The sequence below is a fragment of the Zosterops lateralis genome (genome assembly GCF_965231275.1).
Source record: "Zosterops lateralis genome assembly, chromosome: 1".
Lineage (NCBI taxonomy): Eukaryota > Metazoa > Chordata > Aves > Passeriformes > Zosteropidae > Zosterops > Zosterops lateralis.
The window spans coordinates 32,947,214-32,968,651 of record NC_139762.1 but is presented as its reverse complement, the minus strand read 5'-3'; the positions used below and the strand labels follow the sequence as shown (position 1 = coordinate 32,968,651).

Sequence of the window (21,438 nt, the reverse complement as noted above, 5' to 3'; positions counted from 1 at the left end):
GTACAGGCTGCTTAGCCTTGGCATGTCCTGCTTCCTCCAAAATCCCCACCTTGGCCATTATTTAGTAAGGCAACTCCCAGTTTACTGCTCCAAGAAAGGGTGGGTGTACTTCCTATACAGAAACCTTTTGGCCAGACATATGGGTTAAATGCTGTATTCTGTGAATTACTGCTTTGTAAACAGCACGGATGCAAAAAATTACTGTTGTTTTTTTTTTCCTTTCTTTCTTTTCCACTCCCTCACAGAATAAAACCTTTTTCCACCAGTTCAGTGTTAAGGAGAACTGGCTGCAGCACAGAGGAACCATGAACGAAACAGAAGAAAGTGAGTATAAATGAAAGAGTGGAGGAAAAGCTCAAAAACTGTAATATTGTTTCTCAGGGACTTCAATGTAAATATTCTTTAGCTGACATAGAGCTTTTGAACAAGACCTTAGGGACACAAAAGAAGAAATATTTGGCTGTGCAAGTTTACCTTCCTTCCTCATGGTTTGCAGGGCTCAACAATGCCATGGTATCTCAAGGGGTTTTTGCCCTGTCCAGTTCATCCGGCACCCCTGTCACAGTCCTGTGTGTGTCCCAGGTGTGCTGCAGCCCATCCACCAGGCATTACTTCTGCTCCATTTCATGCTCTCGGTCTCTTGACCTATATCTTGGTTGTGAAAGGTGAATGAATAAGCCTGTCACATGGAATGGGCCAGGATCTGCCAACTCTGGGAATGCACCTTAGTTCCTTCTCTGCTCAAAAACATCTCTGTGTGGAGTGCAAGGTGCCACTTCACTTTAATGTCAGCCATTTCAAAAGGCAGTTTACCTCCATCACTAGTAACACTGTGAGGCAGTGATGCTGTCACCCTCCTGTGATGCCTGAGTGAGGAAGGAGGCAGAGAGAACACTGTGTACACGAGCAGGGAACAGCAGCAGGACCTCCTACCTGGCAGCCTCTTCTGCTCTTTGACAGTATATCTTCATTTCTTACTGGGAACAAAACCCTGGAAGTTCACTTGAAGTCAGTGTATTTTTAGTGCTCATTTGTGACAGAATAAAAACTGAGCTTGCTTTACGCCAAGTCAAAAGACTTGCACAGTATGTGCTGCTGATAGATAATCCTCTTTTTGTGCTTCAAATGTAGGGGGTTTTGAGATTTATGTTACCAAGGCTTCTTCTTAAAATATTGTTTGTGGATGAGAACCCTTACACTCATTCTTCTGTCAAAGCTGGACACAGCTTGTGGGCGACTGGAAAGGAAAGTACTGGCACAAGAGAGGAGACAGACTGTGTGACTGTGGTAGGACAGTGACCAGGACAGGACCCAGCAAGGCCAGTCCTGACTGAGTTAAATTGCTTTTGTCTCACTCCTTGAGAGCAGGAGCCATAGACTGTGATGGGATTGAAGGAATGAAATAGCCAGTGAAGCTGGGGAAAGGAGAGACAGATGCAGAGGGTAGACATCTAACCCTGTGTGGGGGGTGCTGTCTGACTGTTGGTGCTTGTGGAAGATGAATCTGTCCAAGCTGCACCACGCCACATGACCAGAGGTGTTTTATCCTCTATTGCAATCATTACCAGGGCAGCATGCAACCCATGGCCACTTCCTCCCACTGGCATTCCCTCCTTGTCACAGAGGAGCAGCATAGGCACCTGGAAGAGATGATATAGTCCATCCCAAGAGATACCACAGATTGAACACTGGAAATGTCTGAGGGGGAGAATCACAACCACTGTGGTGGTTGTACTTGAGCATCTGACTTGTGGGTTGATTTACTTCAGTGTTAAAGAAAGGATAGATCAATAGCCCATTTATACATTGACATTGCTGTCATTGTTCTTTTGGAAATGACAGTGAGGACATTTCAAACAAATCCACTGTAAGCAAGATGTGTCACACTGCATATGGAGTCCAAATATTCCTGTCAGATTTTTTAAAATTTATTTTTCTACCTAGTAATTTAAAGTGCAGTTGGATGTCTCTATCTTCATGATGTGTATCCATTCTGATAAAAGATTCTGTCATGGAATGAGCATCTCATTTTGTCAGCAGAGACAGGTTAAAAAATCAAATGGCTTTTTTCCCCCAATACTCAATGTTAAATTTCTCCTTTGTTCTTATATTTGTTTTTTCCTTTACTACATCATGAAAAAAAACCTATTCTTAAGGACAGAGTTCCTAACTGCTTCTGGCATAGTCTTTACTAATGAAACTGCCTTGAAGTCATGAAGATCTGTAGGACAAGCAAAGAGCTATTGCTATATACCTCTGTCAATAAAGATAATTAAAAAAAAATACAACAGTTCTGGAAAAGAAAGTTGTCCTGTATTGGCATGGTAGCAGCCTATCTATAATAAGAAATGCTAGAGTAGAAGGAAATTGAAAGTTTAATTAAGCACTGAAGTGAGTGTGAAACCAAGAGCTGTGACAATTCTGATTAGCAGATGTAATTTTCAAAATATTTATGCAAGTCTACTGCTCAGTTTCTTCTGATTTAAGTGTGTGGCAGCCGTATTTCAAAGAACTAGCTAGGGCAAACTCGTCAAAAGATGTAAACCTAAAATTCTGGCAGGCAGAGAGAACATACATCCCTTTTTGTAGAGGAAAAAAGTAATTGCTGAGCTGACCTCAGCATTCCCAGAGCTGAACCGACTCATGGACCTCAGTGGAATAGTGAGCCCAGGGAATTTCTCCAAACCAGTCCCATTTATATGTGCTGCTTGTGATTCAGGAAATGAGTTGTCAGAACTGATTGTATGGCTGCCTGGGCAGTCTATGCTGGTGCTGAAATACTCTGGCAATGCAACTAGTTTAGATGTCTAGACAGATAAGCTATCAGGAGTGGTTGAAAACCTGGGAGCACTGTTCTTGCAAAGCTTCCTGTTCCAGGTAGAAATAGAGGTCCAAAATAATTTCTACAGCAGATACAAAATATACTAAAAGGACAGTGATTTATCTGAACCTAAAATGAAGGGAGAAAAAATGGTAACAGCTGAGTTTCAGAGAAGATAGACAGCAAAGGAGGTTGATTGTGACAAATCCTCAGGGTAGGAAGTCTTACATAGATATTGCTGTGGGAGCCTATGTTTCTATTTGCTTGCCTCTCTCATTTCCCAGGGACAGGAAGTGAGGAGGGGAAAAAATGGTGATGTTTATGCTTAGTTTCATGTCCTTTCTGTCAGGGTGCAGTGATTGCCCTTCCTGCAGCAGCCAGGCAGCTGAGGCATTGCTGTGGTAGGGTCTGCAAGTTTGTTCCTTGCTCTGTTCAGGTATCCCTGCCTGCAGCTGAGCATGTCTTTCTTCCTTTGTGCAGTTTTCTGCCGTGTGTATATAACAGAGCACTCCTATGTCAGTGTGAAAGCTCAAGTGTCAACTTCAGCTCAAGAGATTCTGAAGATCGTGGCAGAAAAGATCCAGTACCCAGAGGAGGAGTTGGCACTGGTGACAGTCTCATTCTCTGGTGGTAAGTAACTTCCCTTCATCTGGCTACTTACCTTTTATTGCATCAGGTGAGGGAGGGCTGACATTTTCTGATGCAGGGATACAGCTGTTCTTCTATGGGTCCACAGCTGGATGACCAGGGGAACAATGAGGAGCTGCTTCCCAGAGACTTGTTTCCATGGCAACAGCTTTTTCTTGGATACTGTGGAATGTAGCATCTCCTGGCTGGGAAGGGAGTGTAAAGAACTCTTGGTCTCCAGCAGTATTGCAAGGTTTTATTTCTTTTCCACAGATTAATCTCCTATTTTGGAATTTAAATTAATTTTGAAGGCAATGAGGCATGATTTGCTTTAAAAATAGAGAAGAGAATAGCAAATACTATGTGCATCGTTGTTTCCTTTTTTATGGCATAAGTAGCAAATATTCTTGAGCTGAAAGGAGGAAGACATGCACAACTGAGATACTGAGAGCAATCTCAGCAATATTTTGTAAGCAACAACTGACATCTTTTGCCTATTGTGTTAGTGTTAGTCATTAAATAGACGTGCTTATTGTCTTTTAAAAGAAAGACTAGAGTGATCATGGAGTGATCCTAGGGGCCAGCCAAAGTCCCAGGACCTTCTTTGGTATTTGACAGGTCTCGAGCTCCTTGGTCAGATTGTTTTGATTGTTGTGGTGGTTTTTGGAAGCAATTTAACTGGGTGCATAGAACTGTGAAGCTGTATCTACAAAAGGACCAAGAGTGTATAATATCTTGGCAATATTCTCAGATAACATTAGTTGGTGTTGACCCCCTAAGACAAGGGATGTGTCTTTTAAGTTACAGCACTTGTTGCTACTTCTTTGTCAGTCTAGTTAAATGAAAAACATGTAAGTGCTGGCTTGTTCTGTTTATATCTTTGATTCAGAACTGGAAAGTCACATTTTTTTTCCCCAAGCTGAGCTCAATTAAACAAATGTATTTTTGAGTGTACTGGTGTGGGTGGCAGGGAGATGGTGCCCTGCTCTGGTTGTTGAGATCCTGGGCACGGAGCAGCCATTGGGAACATTACACGTGGGTGTCCTGCCCATCCAGGCTACATCATTTTCAGGTATACTCTTTTTACCCTTGTGTGTGTCCAAACTCACCTCCAGTGCATTTCACAGCACTGCAAAATCACTGTGCTGCTGTTGTTTTTCAGGTCTTTCTCTCCTGTTCAAGAGCAGGGCAAGTTTTGCTCTGATAGCAATAAGTCTAGTTCTAACTGCCTGCTTAACCAAAGAAAACCAACCATTCATAAATAATGAAACATACTATATTGGTTCCCAGGAAAGCCACAAAATAGAAGTGGTTGCCACTTGGTTGTTCAATGAGAAACAGTAAATAAAATGCAGATATAGAAGGAAAACCCTTTGGATATGACCTTTATAACCCCTAAAATGTCATTTAGTTACATTGCCTCAGTTAATTTGAAATACAATTTCAGTATCTTTCTTCTTATGCATCCTGTACTGCAAGTAATAAACACTAACCTGCTATGCTTTTTTTTTTCTGCTTTATGTTTTTGCTGTTTGTATGACTTAGAGCTCTTGTCTTCCATCCATTTGGAGGGCAGCAGTATGAGCATTGGAAAACCTGTTTTTATTGTACTCCAATAATGGATAAGCACGCTCTTTATTCAAAATTACCTTGAAAAAACATAATGATAGTTCAGCATAATGTATCTGTGTATCAATGGATAAAGTGAGCATGGATAAAAGGGAGAACTGTCTGAAATTATGTTTGGCTCTCAGACTCCTGGTCGTACTCCTTATGAGCAGTTCAGAGTCCAGGGTTGCTGCCAGTGTGCTTGTTGTAATTTTGGCTCTGCCATGTTTCAGGTCTCCAGAGGATTACTGGAGCCTGCAGGAAGTGACAGTTTTTGCAGGGCAGTTTTTAAGCTGTGTTTGGAGCTTTGCTGTATTTTTCCCCCACATTTCTCTAGTTCATTTAAGATTCTGCAGAGCTGAACCAGTACTCTGGAGTGGAGGGGAAAAAAGTCCTTTCTCTTTGCTACCTGCTCTTTTATTCAGATATTTGCTAAATTAATTTCTCTAGGTCTACAAGAATTACTGTAAGTACTACGCTACAAAGGACTACTCCGCTCTGCTCTGTGGGGTGAATTTCATGATGTTGGTATCCTGTAAACTTCTTTTCCTGTTGAATGGCTGTGGCTACTGATTTAATCTCCACCCCTGGTTTTGTCTCCAGTGACACACAATAGCTCAGTCTCTGGAGGCTGAGACTCTCTGCTCTAACAAAAATCACTTCATTTATACTAGATACATTGGGTTGAAATTAAATGTTCTATAAGGCATAGGAGGCTAGACTGATGATTGCAGGGCTTCTTGCTGTTCTGTGTGAAGTGCAGTTTGAAAGCAGAAGCAGGAAGCTTTTGTGCTCTAGTGCATCAGAGAAAGCTTGCCTTTTTCTTGCCTGAGCAGGGTGGAGATGATGAGTCCTCAAAAAGACTGAATTTGATGCTTAGTTACCTTCTAAGAAGTTGATGTGGCTTTACAAATACAATTTTACCTCTATTTCTCAGCTTTTTATATACAGCTTTTACTCCTGTTCTGAAACTTCTATGGTTTTTTTTTTTCTGTTTTTACAGAAAAACATGAACTACAACCAAATGATTTGGCTATCTCAAAATCTTTGGAGTCATCCAGTCGTATGTTTGTATATCGAAAAGATCTGACTGATTCTTTGGTAAGGATTGATGTTGTATATTTCCCATTTTTTTGTTTGTCCAACTCCAAATCAAAACCTTAGTATTCCTCCCAAAGGGCTTTTTCAATGCAGAATTTATTTTTTGCTTCCACAGTAAAGCTTACTGAGCAGCTCTATTCCTTAAAAAAAATCTTTCATTAACGGCAGTTATTTGACTGAACAGTAATGGAATTTGTTCATCAATTTTAAATAAAACAAAGCTTCTGTGCAGTTTAAATCTTTCAATCTACATCAGCCTGGAAAAGCTGACCTGTGTTTGTACCAGAATGGATGGGATGAGGATTATTCAGGGCTCTTGTGACTTTTTCCTCCCCACCCCGCCTTGTGCATCTGTAGCACTTTGGCTGATGCATAATTGTACAAAGCGGTGGACAAATTCCATGGAATTACTACATGTGGAAATAGATGTGTGAGTTCCACAAGACCCATCAGTGTGACCCCTGTGTTGTGGCAGCCCCATGGTCAGCTGGTGTGTACCACTGGTGGTGTGTCCTCCTCCCTTCCTTCTGCCTGTCTGTCTCCATCCTCTCACTGGGGCTGGGATGGTCAGGGGATCAAGAGGCAGCAGATCTCTCACATCCTTCCCTCTGTCTTCAGAAACCAGGATAGCAAACTCCCTCCCTCCATGCTTTCCCAAAACCTCAGTGAGGCAGGCACAATCAGGCACTTTGCTATTTCAATAGTTTTTTGCTAATTATGCAGATGTTTCCAGGAAAGAGTAGAGGCTGTATCACAACTGACTTTTACATGTTGTCAGGACCTCTAGGATCTGTGCATTTATCCTCAGGATGAGAAATGTCTATTTACATTTCATTGGATCAATGTGACCCAAAGAGCTGACATGCCACTATCATTGTAATCTGTCATCCTCATTATCTCTGGAGTCTGAGCCATCTCTAAAAATGTGAATATTAAGGGAAGATTTCCAGTGTAGACAGGTGACAGCCAACCTAGTTTCATTAGTTACGTAATGAAAATTGCAAAACTTGCTCTAACTGTCAGAGATATAACACCAAAGTAATAGCTTAACTGGTAAGAATAATTTTTCATCTTGGCAGATTGTTCATGTGCCAAGTTTCAGACTGATGAGGTTTAAAAAGCCAGGAGAAATGTAAAACTTGGAAAATCCCAGCCAGTAATGGAAATGTAAAATGGTCATAAACACCAGCAGTACCACAGCAGTCCACTGTAACATACTAAGTAACTTTTATGAATCAGAACCCACAGTGTTTTACTCTTTGTTGATTACATTTGAGATAGATTAATCATAAAATGTATGGATTTATGTTATTTGTAAAAGTGGACTGGAGGGCAAGTTATATTTATTCTTAATCCAATGTGTTTTCAGAAGGATTCTTCTATGTCAGAAAATTTACTCATGTCTTAATTTAGATTTTATTTTCTGATAGTTTGAGGGATTTTATTTTCATTATGCTGTCAGCTTGGCCTGTGTTTTATATTCAAGGTTGGGAGAGGGAGAGAGAATGAGAGAGGGAGAAGGCCTCACTCTCCAAAGCAAATCATTGATCCTATTGACCCATTTCCCATTTTAAGCTATTTATTAAATAGGTTATAGCTCCTTCATTTTGATTAGTGGGGAAAAAAGCCCTCAGAGTGCACTTAGAGAAGATTACCTGCTCAGCTCTGTTTGGTACCTTAGTCCAGTAACTGTTTCATTGCAGAACATTTGGCATTTCTTGAGGAATTTGTTTTGCTGTTGTCTATTCATTTAGAACCCATTTTCTGAAAATGAGGAATTGCAGCAAAGATCTGTGAGGATTTTGGGAATTAACACCTGGGATCTTGCCTTAGAACTAACAAACTTTGATTGGAGCCTCTTCAATGCAATTCACGAGGTAAGAAGCACCACATCCACGTTCAGGTATATTACTGTCATGCAGCACTGTGCCATTGTGATGCATTTTGGAGCATTGGTATTCCTGGGTGCTTGGTTCACTGTCATGACAGCATGATTTGGCAGCTCTCAGAAGTGGTGACAGGTCCAAGAGTTATCCTGCAATCCTTGAGACTGAAAAGAATTGTCAGAGGTTTTCCTGTGTTCAGGCATCTCATACGTTCCCTGTATACCTGATGTGTTTTATTGAGATTTGCCTCAAGAGAGTAAAAGACCACAATTATTTTCTAAAAACCCTCTCTGTGAATGTGTTACATATGCAAAATATCCTATGCACTTGATAGTGTTTCAGTATTTTGGGATTCTACAAATAGCTGTCTTGCATATCACTTTAGCCACAAAAGAATTCACAGTTTCTGCAGTTCAGATGGTCACATTACTGTTCTTGTTTGGCTTCAGTGAGATGAAAAATACTGAGCAGGCTTTATTAAATGAGATAATGGTGCACTTCAGGGCCCATTGGGTTGTTTCAATGTCTTTGATAGGTTCTGGTTTGGGTTGCTGAGTAAAACACACAGTTAACAGTAGAAATTCTCTTTTGAAAACAGCATTTACTGAAAAGCATGTTGGCTTTCTGAGAAAATGAATGTGAAATTCCCTTGCTTTTCACCAGATGCTTTCCTTTTCTTTCATTTTGGGTTCTTTTATTCAGTTTAGACTCTTTAAATTTGAAACTGACCAAGTTCGGTCGTGTGTTTTTTTTTTGTTTGTTTGTTTGTTTGTTTGTTTTTTGTTTTTTTGTTTTGTTTTGTTTTGTGTTTTTTGTTTGTTTGTTTGTTTTTTTTGGGGGGGGTTTTTTGGGGGTTTTTTTTGTTTTTGTTTTTGTTTTTTGGTTTTTTGTTTTTTACAGAAATCAAGACCCACACCTCTATTGATTAAAAATTGGCTAATAAAAAACCAAGTTTGAATAGAAATTTTTCAAATTCTGCAGTGGTTTGATATGGTTCGTTTTTCATGCTGGAACAGAAGTGATGAAATAGAGAAATAGATTGTTTATGTCTTATACTTGGCTATAGCCAGAAATAGAACATTGGGAATTCTAACAAGAAGAGCATATCTTGCAGGATTTCCAGTCTACCTGCTTTCTACGTCTCTGGATTTTGTGAAGCCAAACCTGAATCATTTATGATTGGCTCATGGATAATGAAAAAAATAACCATTTGTGACCAGACCTGGTTTCAAAAACATACTTCTAAATAATTAATAGTTCATTTATATTTAAATTGTTTTTATATCCCTGATAATGTTGTCAATGTCTTCCAGCAAGAGCTGATATACTTCACGTTCAGCAGACAGGGCAGTGCTGAAAACACTGAGAATCTCAGTCTTCTGCTTCAAAGATGCAACGAGGTCCAGCTTTGGGTTGCCACCGAGATACTCCTCTGTAGCCAGCTCTGCAAACGTGTACAGCTAGTGAAAAAGTTCATCAAGATTGCTGCCCAGTAAGTTACTGGTGTTGCAACAGAAATCCTTGAATTCATGTGGTTTGTTTGGTAGGAAGTAGGTGGAGAAGCAAGGAAAGGAAATTAATTTGTCATCCTGTGTTTTGATAGTGTAGTAAACATACCTAAATAAAACACTCCATAGATAACAACCAGCAGAGCCTGGTCAAAACTAGACATGGTGGACTGTGTGCTGCTCAAATCTCCCCTGGCAGCTTATCTGCTGTGTCTGCAGTGTCACCTGCAACATCCCTGATGGTCCAGAGATAGCTCCTTCTTAGCTGAGATAACCTGAGGACCATATTTTGGCAGCAAAACAGTCACACAAGACTAGATAGAGGCCAAAACACTCCAACAAACTTGAAAGTCGTACCTCTAGGGAAGAACCTTATACTGCAATAAGCTGTTGCCCCATGCAATCCTCTCTGGAGTATTGTTTTACTTATTGGAGGGGTAGGCTTTTTCATATGTTAGATTTGACAGTGTACTCTTTCACTGTTACTAAATAGTACTGGCATTTATTCTGTGTCTTGCAACAGAATACAAATATATACTATACACAGAGATTTCTCTGTAATCACTCTTTGTCTTGGTAACCAAGGAAATAGAGCAATTTAAATATATGCAATCATCCTCCTCACGTCTCTCTCCACTTGTTGGTCTTCTGCAATATTTGAATATGCATGCTCATGGAAAATGTATAAATTGTTCCCTTCATTGACTGGGCTGATTTAATTTGCAAGGCACTTACATAGAAAGGACTGTTCTCTGCTGAAGCAGTGCCTTTAGAGAAATTAATTCTTCTAATCTAATCTAGTGTAACTCATAAATGTGATCTGATTTAGTTTGCAAGTTGTGTGGTATCCAGTAACATGTTGTTCATTTTCTGCCTTATCCGTGGCCAAAAGGTGGTTGGTTCTATGTGCCTTGCTGGTACCAGTGTAGCATTAATTTGCATCCCAGGAAAGGTTTTTTGTTAGTCCTACATGAATAAGAATATATTTGTTACCAGACTAAAGTGTTGTCTATTTTTATTGACTCCATTCTGCTAAGTGAAAAGCCAAAGTTATGGAGACTAAATAAAGTTGTCAGTAGACAGGCTCTCCCAGTGTATTGCAGGAGCACCCATGACTGGGGAATGTAGGTGATGAAATAAGTGAGTGTGTAGTTTTCACAGGAACTTTTTCATCATAAAAGCTGCTTTGTACATGAACACACCACTGTATCTCATCAGTTCTGGAAGAGCTGATGACAGAGGAGCAATTAGGGTGGAAGGATGGTGTGTTAAGCACAGGACTCTCATCATGAGGCAAACCAAACAGCCCTCCTGTTTTGTTTATAACTAAGGCAGAGATGTAGGGAGCTATGAACAGCTCTGGCTGCTCCCTGTTCTCTGCTCACAGATTCAGCCAGGAATCTCTGTGATTTTCCTCTGGTCAGGAAAGCACCAGATTTCATGCACATCATCTGTGTGCTGTGCTGCTGAGGAATGCCTGAAGAAAACAAAAGCATTTTATGCAAGTGTGTCAGTACACTGAAGAGAAACAGAGATTTTGAAAAACAAATCCATACACTTCTGTTGATGAATAGTCTAAAAGAGAAAACAAGTGGTTCAATAAAGAAAATTAATTAGCATGTTATTAGAAATTAATATCCTGGGGAGTTAAAGAAACAAGTCAGTGTAAGGTTAGAACAAAGAGATTACAGGAGCAGCCTTTTTGCTCCCCAAGCAAGCAGTGGCTGACTGTGAGAGGCCTCCCTTCTCTCTACAGCTTGCTGTGAGGAGCGGCCCACCCAACAGACAGCTTGTGCAGGCTGTGTTGGACACCTTCCTTGTTTTGGAATGAGTTGCCTTTGGGAGCTGCCTGGCTTTAATGATAAAAGGAATCTAGCAACAAAGTTAGGATTAACTTGAAGACAGCTGAAGTGAAGTGAGAAATACACTGTCTCAAGATAGTACACAGTGATAAGGGCAGGCTTTATAAAACTTGTAACAAGTTCTGGCCATTTTCCAGGCTAAGGCCTTGGCATGTTCTTTTCCCTGATGATAAATCCCAGTGAAGCCAGTGGATTCATTCATACTTAAAATTATCTTAAAAGAGGATTCACACTCTCACACACAAATGTGCTCATATATTTGTATGGTCTCCAAAAATCTGCGAGAAACAGGGCAACATTCTTGTTTTAAAATGACTCAGTATTTCAGGATTTCAAGTTTCCTAATGAACTGGAAAATGGACTAGAAATAAGCATGGTCTGATTGTATACAGTAAAATGTCAAAAAAATAGAGATATCAAGCAAATTCCATCAGGATCTGTACTGGAACCAGTACTAGCTGCACCTGGTTTATAGGCATATGTAAAATGAATACTAACCAAATTTCCAGACAATAAAAAATGATGAGTGATTGCAAATGCATTGGAGAATAGATAGGAAAAAAAAAAAAAGAATTATCTAAGGAGTCTAGTGGCATGTGCAAACAACAGTAGGATAAGATTTAATTTAGATAGATGCCAAGTAATTCAGCTACAGAATGCTAATACTCAGCTGAAGAAATAAATGCATGATTGTAAAGAACAGCACTGTGACAGAGGTCCTTGGGTGATAATAGATGACAAATTAAAAGAAAGGACAAAATGTGATGCTGTTCCAAATAAATAATTTGCTGTTTGTTTTATGCTTGCATAAGAATGTAGAGCAGTAATTATATTTCTTCTTCTCTCCCCACTGTCTTACTACATGAGAAACTAGTGAAGGAAATAAAAGTTAAATGTGAGTCAAAATAAATTACAAATAGTTCAGTGAAGGATAATAACAATATGGAAAAACAGCTTGCAGACCACAACCACAAAGAAAAATTGAAGGAACCTATGTTGTACAATTTACAGAAAAGAGGATGAAAATATTTATTATACAACAGAAGAGAGGTCAAGGAATTATTCTGTATGGTAAAGGACAGTTGGGAGTAACTCGAACATTGAAAAGGGAAAATTACTTTTGACAGCAAAGGGAAAAAAAAATAACCTGCCAACAACAGGGCTGATGAGATAGTAGAACGTTTTCTAAAAAACTTCTTAGAGACCCCATCACCTAGACTGCAGGTGGTTATGAGAGGACATTTAATGAGTTCATTATATGGAAGATGATTGTATGTTAGTGCTGAGGGTTGAAATGAGACTCAGTAACCTAGGATACGTGTGCATTCCATTTATCGCTGATTCTGAGTACAAAAAAAATCATATTTTTATTCCTCAGCTGTAAAGCCCAAAGAAATCTGAATTCATTCTTTGCAATTGTTATGGGTCTCAACACTGCATCTGTCAGCCGGCTGTCTCAGACCTGGGAGGTAAGACACATCTTTATATCTTTCAGACACTGTCAAAACCATTTCACACAAAGGCTGTGAATTACCTTTTCTTTCTGATTATTGTTTTTTCATGCTGAAATCAAACATGGAGGGATTGTTAGTGGAGAAAATTCTTTATCACCTGAAACCTTAGATACACAGGTATTTAAAAAAAGAAACCTTAATATGTCCTTCTAGAGTTGTAAATAAGAACAAAGCATGGAGATCTAACAAATTATTCTAGCATTTTCAGTAGATGTCAGAACAGAAAGTCTTGCAAAGGTGGCTTCAAACAAGCAATACCTTACTATGTAATGATTTAATTAAATAGCCAAAACAACAGAGTAGAAATAAACCTGCTCCAGTTGTCTTTCATCAAGTTTTTTTTTGCAGCTGCTCATCTTGAACAACGAAGTTAGGAAATGAGCCATGAAGAAGGAGCATACTGGAGAATGGAGATTATTTGCTTTAAAAGCTACTGGTTGCTATACAGAGCACAAGTGTGTTTAAGGGAGGGTCCCACTGGGATCTGTATTTATTCTGTTGTGGATTTTTTGTTTTCATCCAAGTGGCATCCGTATTGAGTCACTGAGTTGTAGTACCTGTGAGTTTACTGTGTCTGCCCATGAACCAAATATTGGGGAAGGAGTAATTGAGCGGGATGGGTTGAAGCCTTATTCCTCCTTCATGCCCATAGCAGCACAGAGGGGCAGTACTCCAAAAACATCAGTCTGATACAGAGTGACACAGAAGGGCTGTGGTCTCCTGCCTTGGAGATATGCTTGAGCACCAACAGCTGAGACCAAAGGGCCATAGAGACTTACAAACCTGTCTGACACTGTCCAGAGCAAAGTCTGCCCCCTTAGCTGAAACTGTGCCTGGGGAAACATCACTTGTGTGTCTGAGGCTTTGACACAGAGAAACAAGGACAGTGTCTGATAGCAGGGACTCAGATAGGCAAGGAAGAGCTGACTTAAATAAGGGATAAAGTAAAAGTTCTAGAGAAAACGACATACCTGAGGACCATGGTACAGAAACCCCTTGCCTCTGATATCTCTAAAACACCTCTCTGGGGAACCTTTGCCCTGGCCTCTTCCTAAGTTGCCTTCTTTCCATTTTTCTGGGCTTTGGTAGGAGAGTGGAAGAGACTAAGTATGATCTCACAGGCAATGATACAAATCTCTCCTGCACAGAGACACACAGAACTGTGCTCTGTGCTGAGGCCTCTGGAGATCATGCGCTGCCGGTGGACTTCTCTCAGGAAGAGCAGAATATGTTGCTTGTCGGAACAAAGAGCACATCTGCATATGTATGCTGTAGATATGTCACGTTTCTGTGTGTAAAGTATTTATCAAGTCACATCCTTCCTTTTTTATATTTGTAAAACTTCATTGCGCTGGAAGTTTCAAAAGCAGAAGGTTATTTGCATTAGTAATGTGACTTCTAGAAAGTAGAGCAATGTTTTTAAATTAATTATAATTACTTACACATGTAAATGAAACAACCTAAATTTAAGCAGCCATTTAAACACTAAATCGTATTGGCTCTGCACTTGATTTCTTAAACAAGTAGTATGCTTCCAAGCATATTCTACTTTTTTTTTCCTACAGTATCTAGTGTTTTAATGAACCTCACTTTCCCTGATTGAAGACAGAAAAAACCATGCAATTGTAGTCCCATGTTCAATCATTTTAGCATTTTAATTGTACACATCCATTTAATCTAATTGTCCTAAGTCTCTTTTCTCTTGGTAGTGTCACTGTGGCTGTCAGGATCTAAGGACAAAGACAAGACAAGATTTGTACTTAGAAGGGATCTCTTTTACTAGACTAATTACTATAGCTGGAAAAAATAGTCAGGCTTTAAGGTCCAAACACACCATTCTTCAAGTCTGAAATATCAGCATGAAAATTTAAATTGCAAAACAATGGCTTTGAGTGTAGTAATGTGAATCCATTAAAGCACCTTAGAGACAAAGAAAGTGGATGCTTGTGGAGTAGAGCAGGTGTTGGCATAAGGGGCAAGACAGTATTTTGTGCCTGGGCTCCCTTTGAAAGTGTTTTATGCACCTCTCTGTGGGATTAGGATCAGATACCAGAGACAGAGTAGTCAGTTTATTAAGGAAATGTCTCACTTTGGCACCAATATGTGCCAGTGTTAACCCTGATCAGCACTGGCAAGAACCCGTGTTCTGGGGGAAGACTGATTACAACAAATGATTTAACATGGATTTGATCAGTTTCTGAATTCTCAGTCTGTGTTATTGCTTCTGGCTTGATATGGATATTTAGTCACAGAAGCTGGGAAAGAAAATAAAACCAGCTGCTAGCAAACAAACAGTTTCCATAAAAGGATGCAGGTCCCCAAGATGAGGCTGCAGGGCCCAGTGCCTTGCTGACATTGCACTGAACATGGTCTGTAGTTATGGCTCTGGGAGCTGAGGAGCTGGGGTTAAGTGTATGTCAGGTGCTTTCAGCAGGCACCTGACTCAGAGCAGTCTCATGGAAAAAATGCTTCATCATTTTTCTGAATCAAATTCTCTCTCTTACTGTTTTTCTTTCCCTCTCTGTTTTCCACACTTCAGAAAATTCCTGGGAAGTTCAAGAAACTTTTCACTGAACTTGAAAGTTTGACGGTAAGTATGGTGTTGACAGCAGAAGAACATTGCTAGCTTCACCTGCCTTCCTTCTTCCTAATTTATTTGGAGTCTGCCTGTTATTGTCTGGAGCTGGACTTGTCATGTCAGTTCCATGATTTGCTGAAGGCCACGTGGCTCTCCAGAGCTCCAAGGTGGTCTGCAAACATGAAAAGGAAAGAGGCTCTGTTCCTGACAGGGGTAGGGAGGGAAGAGAGAGGCAAATGTGGTATCAGTTCACCAGCATCAATTTGGGAGCTGTTCTTTTGCCCTGGTAGCTTATCAGCCTTCATCTGATGTTACATGCTGCACATCAGGAGAAAAAGAGACCAGCTCAAGTTTAAAAAACAGATGTCAAAATCTGAGGCTTTGAGGGTCTTTGTCAGCATTATCAAAGCAGAATAAACAAACTTTTCCTCTGGCTGTCATGGAAGTGGATGCGTGGTAAGATCACTGCCTGGCACAGGGAACAGGAGATCCAGCCTTTATTGGCTGTAATGCTTCTGTACTTGGAGTTCTTTATAAATGAATGTGTTTGAAAGATTCTGTGTGAGCTAGTGTACAAAATGTTTACACTGGAAATTGAGATGACTTTTTGAATTGCCTACACAGTGCCTCTGAAACATACTCCCTTATTTTCTTTGAAAGTCTCCAGCATGTTCCATGGATCTTAAAGCAGTTTTTGTTGCGATTTGTTGTTGCTGTTTGCTGATGTTGGTTTTGGTTTTTTTAAGAAGAAATTAATCAGCAATACATTTGGGGATACATTTTGTGCTATATAGTAAGAGATTTTGCTAATAGAAATTTGTGGGGAAATTACAGAGTAGTCCAAGTGAATCTATTCTGCAGCTTCCTCTCAATTTAGCGCTGCTTCATCTAGAGGAACATAATTGCTTTTGTTCCTTTCACTGTTTATGTTTCCTGTTCAGTTTAGCATGTCAGCTAGCTTAGAAAACCTTGAGCTACCTTGCATCCCAAAGAAACCTTTTATATCTAAATCATGTTCAGATCATAAGCCTGTAATGGATTTAGAATTGCTCTTTTTATAGCCTATTGATTTTTCTGTCTATTACTCAAATGGTTTTGTAGGATCCTTCTCTGAATCACAAAGCTTACAGAGATGCATTCAAGAAAATGAAATCTCCGAAAATCCCCTTCATGCCCTTACTTCTGAAAGGTAATGTTAAAGCTTGGCTGCTCTTCACTGTTAATTAAAATAAGTGTAAGGTGATTTTTCCTTCAGATGCTCTTAAGATGAGTATGTGACAAATTTAGTGGTATTGACAAGATAGCACTTGCTCTGGATGATAAACAACTTCCTTTTAAGGCGGAGGAAAATGCCAATTTTCACACAGGTCTTTAAACTTCATGCTGTCCTGTCAAGTGTGGATAGAGCTGTGTGGTTTTGCTTTGGCCACATCCTCTTCAGTGGAGAAGTGTGACCCTGCAAGTCCCTGAACCAATAGGTCAGGGACTTGGTCACACTGCTGCTCTGAGGTGTCTGTAGGGAGATGCCTCCCTGCTTTGCTGGGATGAACCAGCCCTGGTGCTACCCTGGAAACAAAACCTGCCCTGTCTGTCCTGAGAGGAGGGGATTTCCAAGTTTCTTATAGGTCCGAAAAATAAAATCCTTCTATCTAAAATCTGGTGTTTTTTTAATGTCTTAAAATAAAGTACAACTACTTGCTAATGCAATGAACTGGGCAGTTAATTAAGTGGCAAGTATTTCAAATATTCCATTGTCTTGGAGTCATTAATTATTAATTGCCTAGTCTTTGAACATGGCAAATTCATTTGTTTATTCCTGTATTCCTAAAGTGTTCTCTTTAGGCTGTTTATTCCAACCTACTGCTGCTGCAGTAGGTTAAAGGCAGTTCTCCAGATCAGTTGGTGACAGTTTGGGAGCCACCACACACTTCCTCTCTTTGCACACATCAAAGGAGTTTGCATTAATTCAGATGGATACAATTATCAAGGCTTCAAAATCAATATTTTTTAAGTGTTCTGGAGTATGTCTTGCCTGCGAACAAAGACAGCAAACATATAAGTCATCTGTAGCAATAATACTGGCACAGCATTACAGTATGGTGTATAAGAACATGCAGCTAGACAGCATTTTGTATCTCCAATTTGTATGGAAGATAGCAAGAAGATGTTGAAATTAATGCAGTAATGTCCTTCAATAAAGTGGTCCATAAGGCGATGTTGCCAAGGTTTGTAATTCCCAAAGTATTGCACAGTGCAATGGAATTTATTCCATATCAAGCATATTTGTATTAAAGTAATTTCCAAGACCAGTAAAATAGGAATGGGTAACATAGAAATCATTAATAACTCAGCAAATTGCTGTATTTCATCACAATAGGAACAAAAGTAGTTTCAATTAAAAAAATGAAAAATCTTAAATTATGAAAAATAACTTCAGAGTGTCCTTTTAAAAGTTAATTAAATTTAAATGCAGAGCTCTCACAGCACACAGACACAGCTTTTGAAAATCAGGCAGATTTTTCAAATGTGTAATAAAATACTGTGATATACCCTTATAACCTAGTTCAGATGCAATTTTCTGCTCCACTGAATTTATCTAGACTCTTAGTTGTTGGCTGCAAAGCAAATTTCTGTTCCTTCTGCCCTCAGAGATATACACATTGCTGTCAATGACTTAAAAAGCTGTGTGGAAATTTCTGCTTCCAGTATAGGTTTTTCATTAGGAGTGATGGACAGTTTTTAACTGCAGTGACATAGACACCAGTACTGCCTGTGTCCTGAAGTCGTGTCCTTTCTGTGTCACTTTTCCTGGGTGCCCTAAAGCAGCCCAGCAGAGGGTCATGCTCCCTCCTTTCCTTCTGCTTTTCAGGATGCAGCCCAGGGGTAGGAGAGGTGCTGGAGGTTTTGGTAGCATGTGCTGTGCTTTCTGCATGTCCCAGCTCAGCCACCCTAGGGGCACAGGAGCTCTCCATCACCCCCACAAGAGTCCCAGCCCCGGGTTTCCAGCAGCATTTGAAGCCGTTTAGCATTTCAATTCCAAGCAATTACAAAATGCCCCTCAGGCACAGAGTGAGCCTTTGAAACCCAAGGAAATAAATCAGGTTGGCTGTTTTGAGGGAGGGTGAAGGTGGAGGTGGATGGGGGACGGGGGGGGGGGGGGGGGGGGGGGGACGGGGGGGACGGGACGGGGGGGGGTGTGACAAAGCTTCTCTGCAGGATTCCACTCATGAAATCCCCCAAAACCATGGGGGTCCGTGTGGGTATCAGAGGGAGTCCTAGTGGTGAGGACTGGAGAAATGCTGAGGTGCAAAGTTCGACTGGTGGGCTGGAGGCTGATCCCACTGCTGAGAGGGAGGCTTGTCCCATTGTCCCATTTACAGTGTGCCGTTCTCCCACTGGCATACACTGTGACTTTGAAGGAGTAATGGCATTGGAGTGCCATCTCATTCCTTTAGCATTTTCTCCTCATGGGTCTCCTGGGTACCCTCACATGCAGGAGAGAGCTGATGGGGGCATGGCTGTGGTGCTCTTGCCAGTGTTTTCAGTAACCTGGAGGGTGCACTATTGAAGTCAAAGCTTCCACTCCCACAGGGAATCTATTCATATTCTTGGTACTTTATGTCCAAGACAGGTCTCACTTCTGACCTAATACGCATTAGAAAAACAGAGAAAATGGCCTTGAGCTACTGTTTTATTTGTAATCTTAACTTGGCAACATTTATTTTGCCTGATATTCCCTCCCTCCAGTTCATTACACTGTGTTCAGTTCTCTTCCTGGAGCCAAATATAGACCTTTTCCTTTTCCTCTGACCTTTTTGTTGCCTTTGCAAATTCCCTCCAACACCACCACATGAGTGTTTTTCCCTAGCCATGATGCTTATTTCAAGGCTTTGTACTTCACTTTGGTGTCTTGTGTTTAACCTCTCTGGCTGTCCACTGCTGTAGCCCTTGTCTTTGGGGAGGACTTCACAGTCGTTTGTCCCACAGAGGGAGATGAAGGGGTGTCAGAGCCAGCTCCAGCATCTGGTAGCTCTGCCCCAATGGAGGGAGCTCTGGGCTCAGGGACAGACCTGTCCCAGCCTGGGCACAGCTATGGGCAGAATATCTGGATTGGTGCTGCAGGGTGTGGAGAGCAGACATGCCATGCAGGGCCATTCCTCTGGATGCCCTCCCCTGCTCCCAGCCATCCTTTGTATATCATGCATCCCAGCAGATGCACAAATTAGGTTTAATAAGAAGTCCTTGCCCCCACTAAAAAATACTCTTCTTAACAATGTGTAAATATTGTTGTTATCTAATAATCTCTGCATGTTATCATTAGGCCAGGCTTTTGTATTGCTGTTACAAGATATTGTGTCAGTCCTCAATGGGATATTTTCCTTTTTTTATTTTTTTTATTTTTTTTTTTTTTTATTGTTGTTGTTGTTGTTTAGTAATTTTCTTTATTTGCATTTAAAAAGGGGTTGTGAATAGTAATTGTCTTTTTCTCTCTTTTTTTTTTTTTTTTCCAGATGTAACATTCATCCATGAAGGAAATAAAACGTTTCTGGATAACCTTGTTAATTTTGAAAAGCTGGTAAGCTAATTTTGTCCTTCCTGTTTTTCAAAACATTCATGTTCTCTTCTTCCCTTTGCTTTTCTTATCTTGTAAGACTGTAAGGTTTTCTTCTGGCTGAACCAGGAAGAAATAAAGAGGGGTAAAAAAGAGCAAGCAGGATGAAACAGCCAAGTCTATTTCCCCTGCCCTTTCCTCTGCTCCTCTGTCTTCTCATTCCTTCCTCCTCTACTTCTGTGTAAAATGGCTAAACCAATAATGGCCATCATCACTGCTACGCAGTCCACTCTTCTTTTATACCCGGTGAGATCAATCCCCTTCTTATGATTTAAATTCTCCTGCTTCAGCTTTCTCTGAATTATGTTTCCTTTCTCTTTTTTTCCTCAATGTTTCTCTGGTTTATCACTTAAGGAAAGATTCCTCTAGTTTATCACCTGTCAGTGGTATTGTAATTTTAGGGATCTTAAATGAAACTTTTTGATCTGTGTTAAATGAGGGAGAAAATAATGGCTGAAATACAAATTAAGCTGACAGTAAACATCACTATTACAACTTTTACGCATAAGGGCATTCGATGATGTATTTTTGGCCTCATTCACTCTAGGCATCATATGATATCTACTCTGGCATGGTATTACTGAGAGAGGTTTGAGTTGCCTAATTTGTGTTGGTTTTTGGTGGTTTGCTGTAGGGATTTTTCTCCGTGGATGGCTGGGACAAGGAACTCTGCACACCTGAGATGCTCTAGAAACACGTGGCTTTATTATTACAAGGGTCGTGGGTAAAGCGGGCCTGCTTCCAGCCACCAGCCTCGGCTGAAGCAAAGCCCTAGAGAGAGAATGTGGAGAGAGAGAGATAGAAGAGAGCTATGGGGTAAAAACAGGGCAGGAGCAGGGGAAAAACGTGGGGAGAAAGCAGGAGCAAGGGAGGTGAGAGAGAAGAGAGGAGATGAGTGGACAAGAGTGGGGAGGAGAGGACAAGGCAAGAGAGGAAAAGGGTGGAGAAGAGGGGATAAGAGGGTGAGAGAGGACAGGAGAAGATAAGAGGGCAAGAGAGGGGAAGAGTGGACAAGACAAGAGAGCGATCCTCTTGTGACAATACAATATATCCTTTTTTCTGTTGAATATTCTAATTCACATTGACCAACCAGTGTGAGGTACAAAACCTACAAACTTTGCATGCAGCCTATAAGAACGACTGCATTACCATGTCATTTTACTCTCTATAGACTTCTTTCTTATGCATTTGTTCCTGGATGTCTTTTGCCAAGGTGGAAAGGCAACATTCTTGTCCTTTTGTCAGCTTAATCACCGTCTTCCTGCCTGCCAGGCTTACATCTCAAAACTGGCTTCCATTTCTATTTCACTTACAGGTTTTG

General features: G+C 40.5%; 1 protein-coding gene across 3 annotated transcripts in view; it reads left to right on the top strand.

Annotated features, from left to right (window-relative positions):
• The window catches only part of RAPGEF5 (Rap guanine nucleotide exchange factor 5), a 90,282-nt gene that overhangs the window by 59,920 nt on the left and 8,924 nt on the right, over window positions 1-21,438 (top strand). For all 3 annotated transcript variants that reach the window (XM_083855141.1, XM_083855140.1, XM_083855142.1), the window contains 9 exons: window positions 246-324; window positions 3,302-3,451; window positions 6,060-6,157; window positions 7,912-8,034; window positions 9,357-9,535; window positions 12,792-12,882; window positions 15,467-15,517; window positions 16,607-16,694; window positions 20,017-20,081. In XM_083855141.1, coding sequence (XP_083711267.1) covers window positions 246-324; window positions 3,302-3,451; window positions 6,060-6,157; window positions 7,912-8,034; window positions 9,357-9,535; window positions 12,792-12,882; window positions 15,467-15,517; window positions 16,607-16,694; window positions 20,017-20,081 — 924 coding nt within the window. The remainder of the gene's footprint in view (window positions 1-245; window positions 325-3,301; window positions 3,452-6,059; window positions 6,158-7,911; window positions 8,035-9,356; window positions 9,536-12,791; window positions 12,883-15,466; window positions 15,518-16,606; window positions 16,695-20,016; window positions 20,082-21,438) is intronic.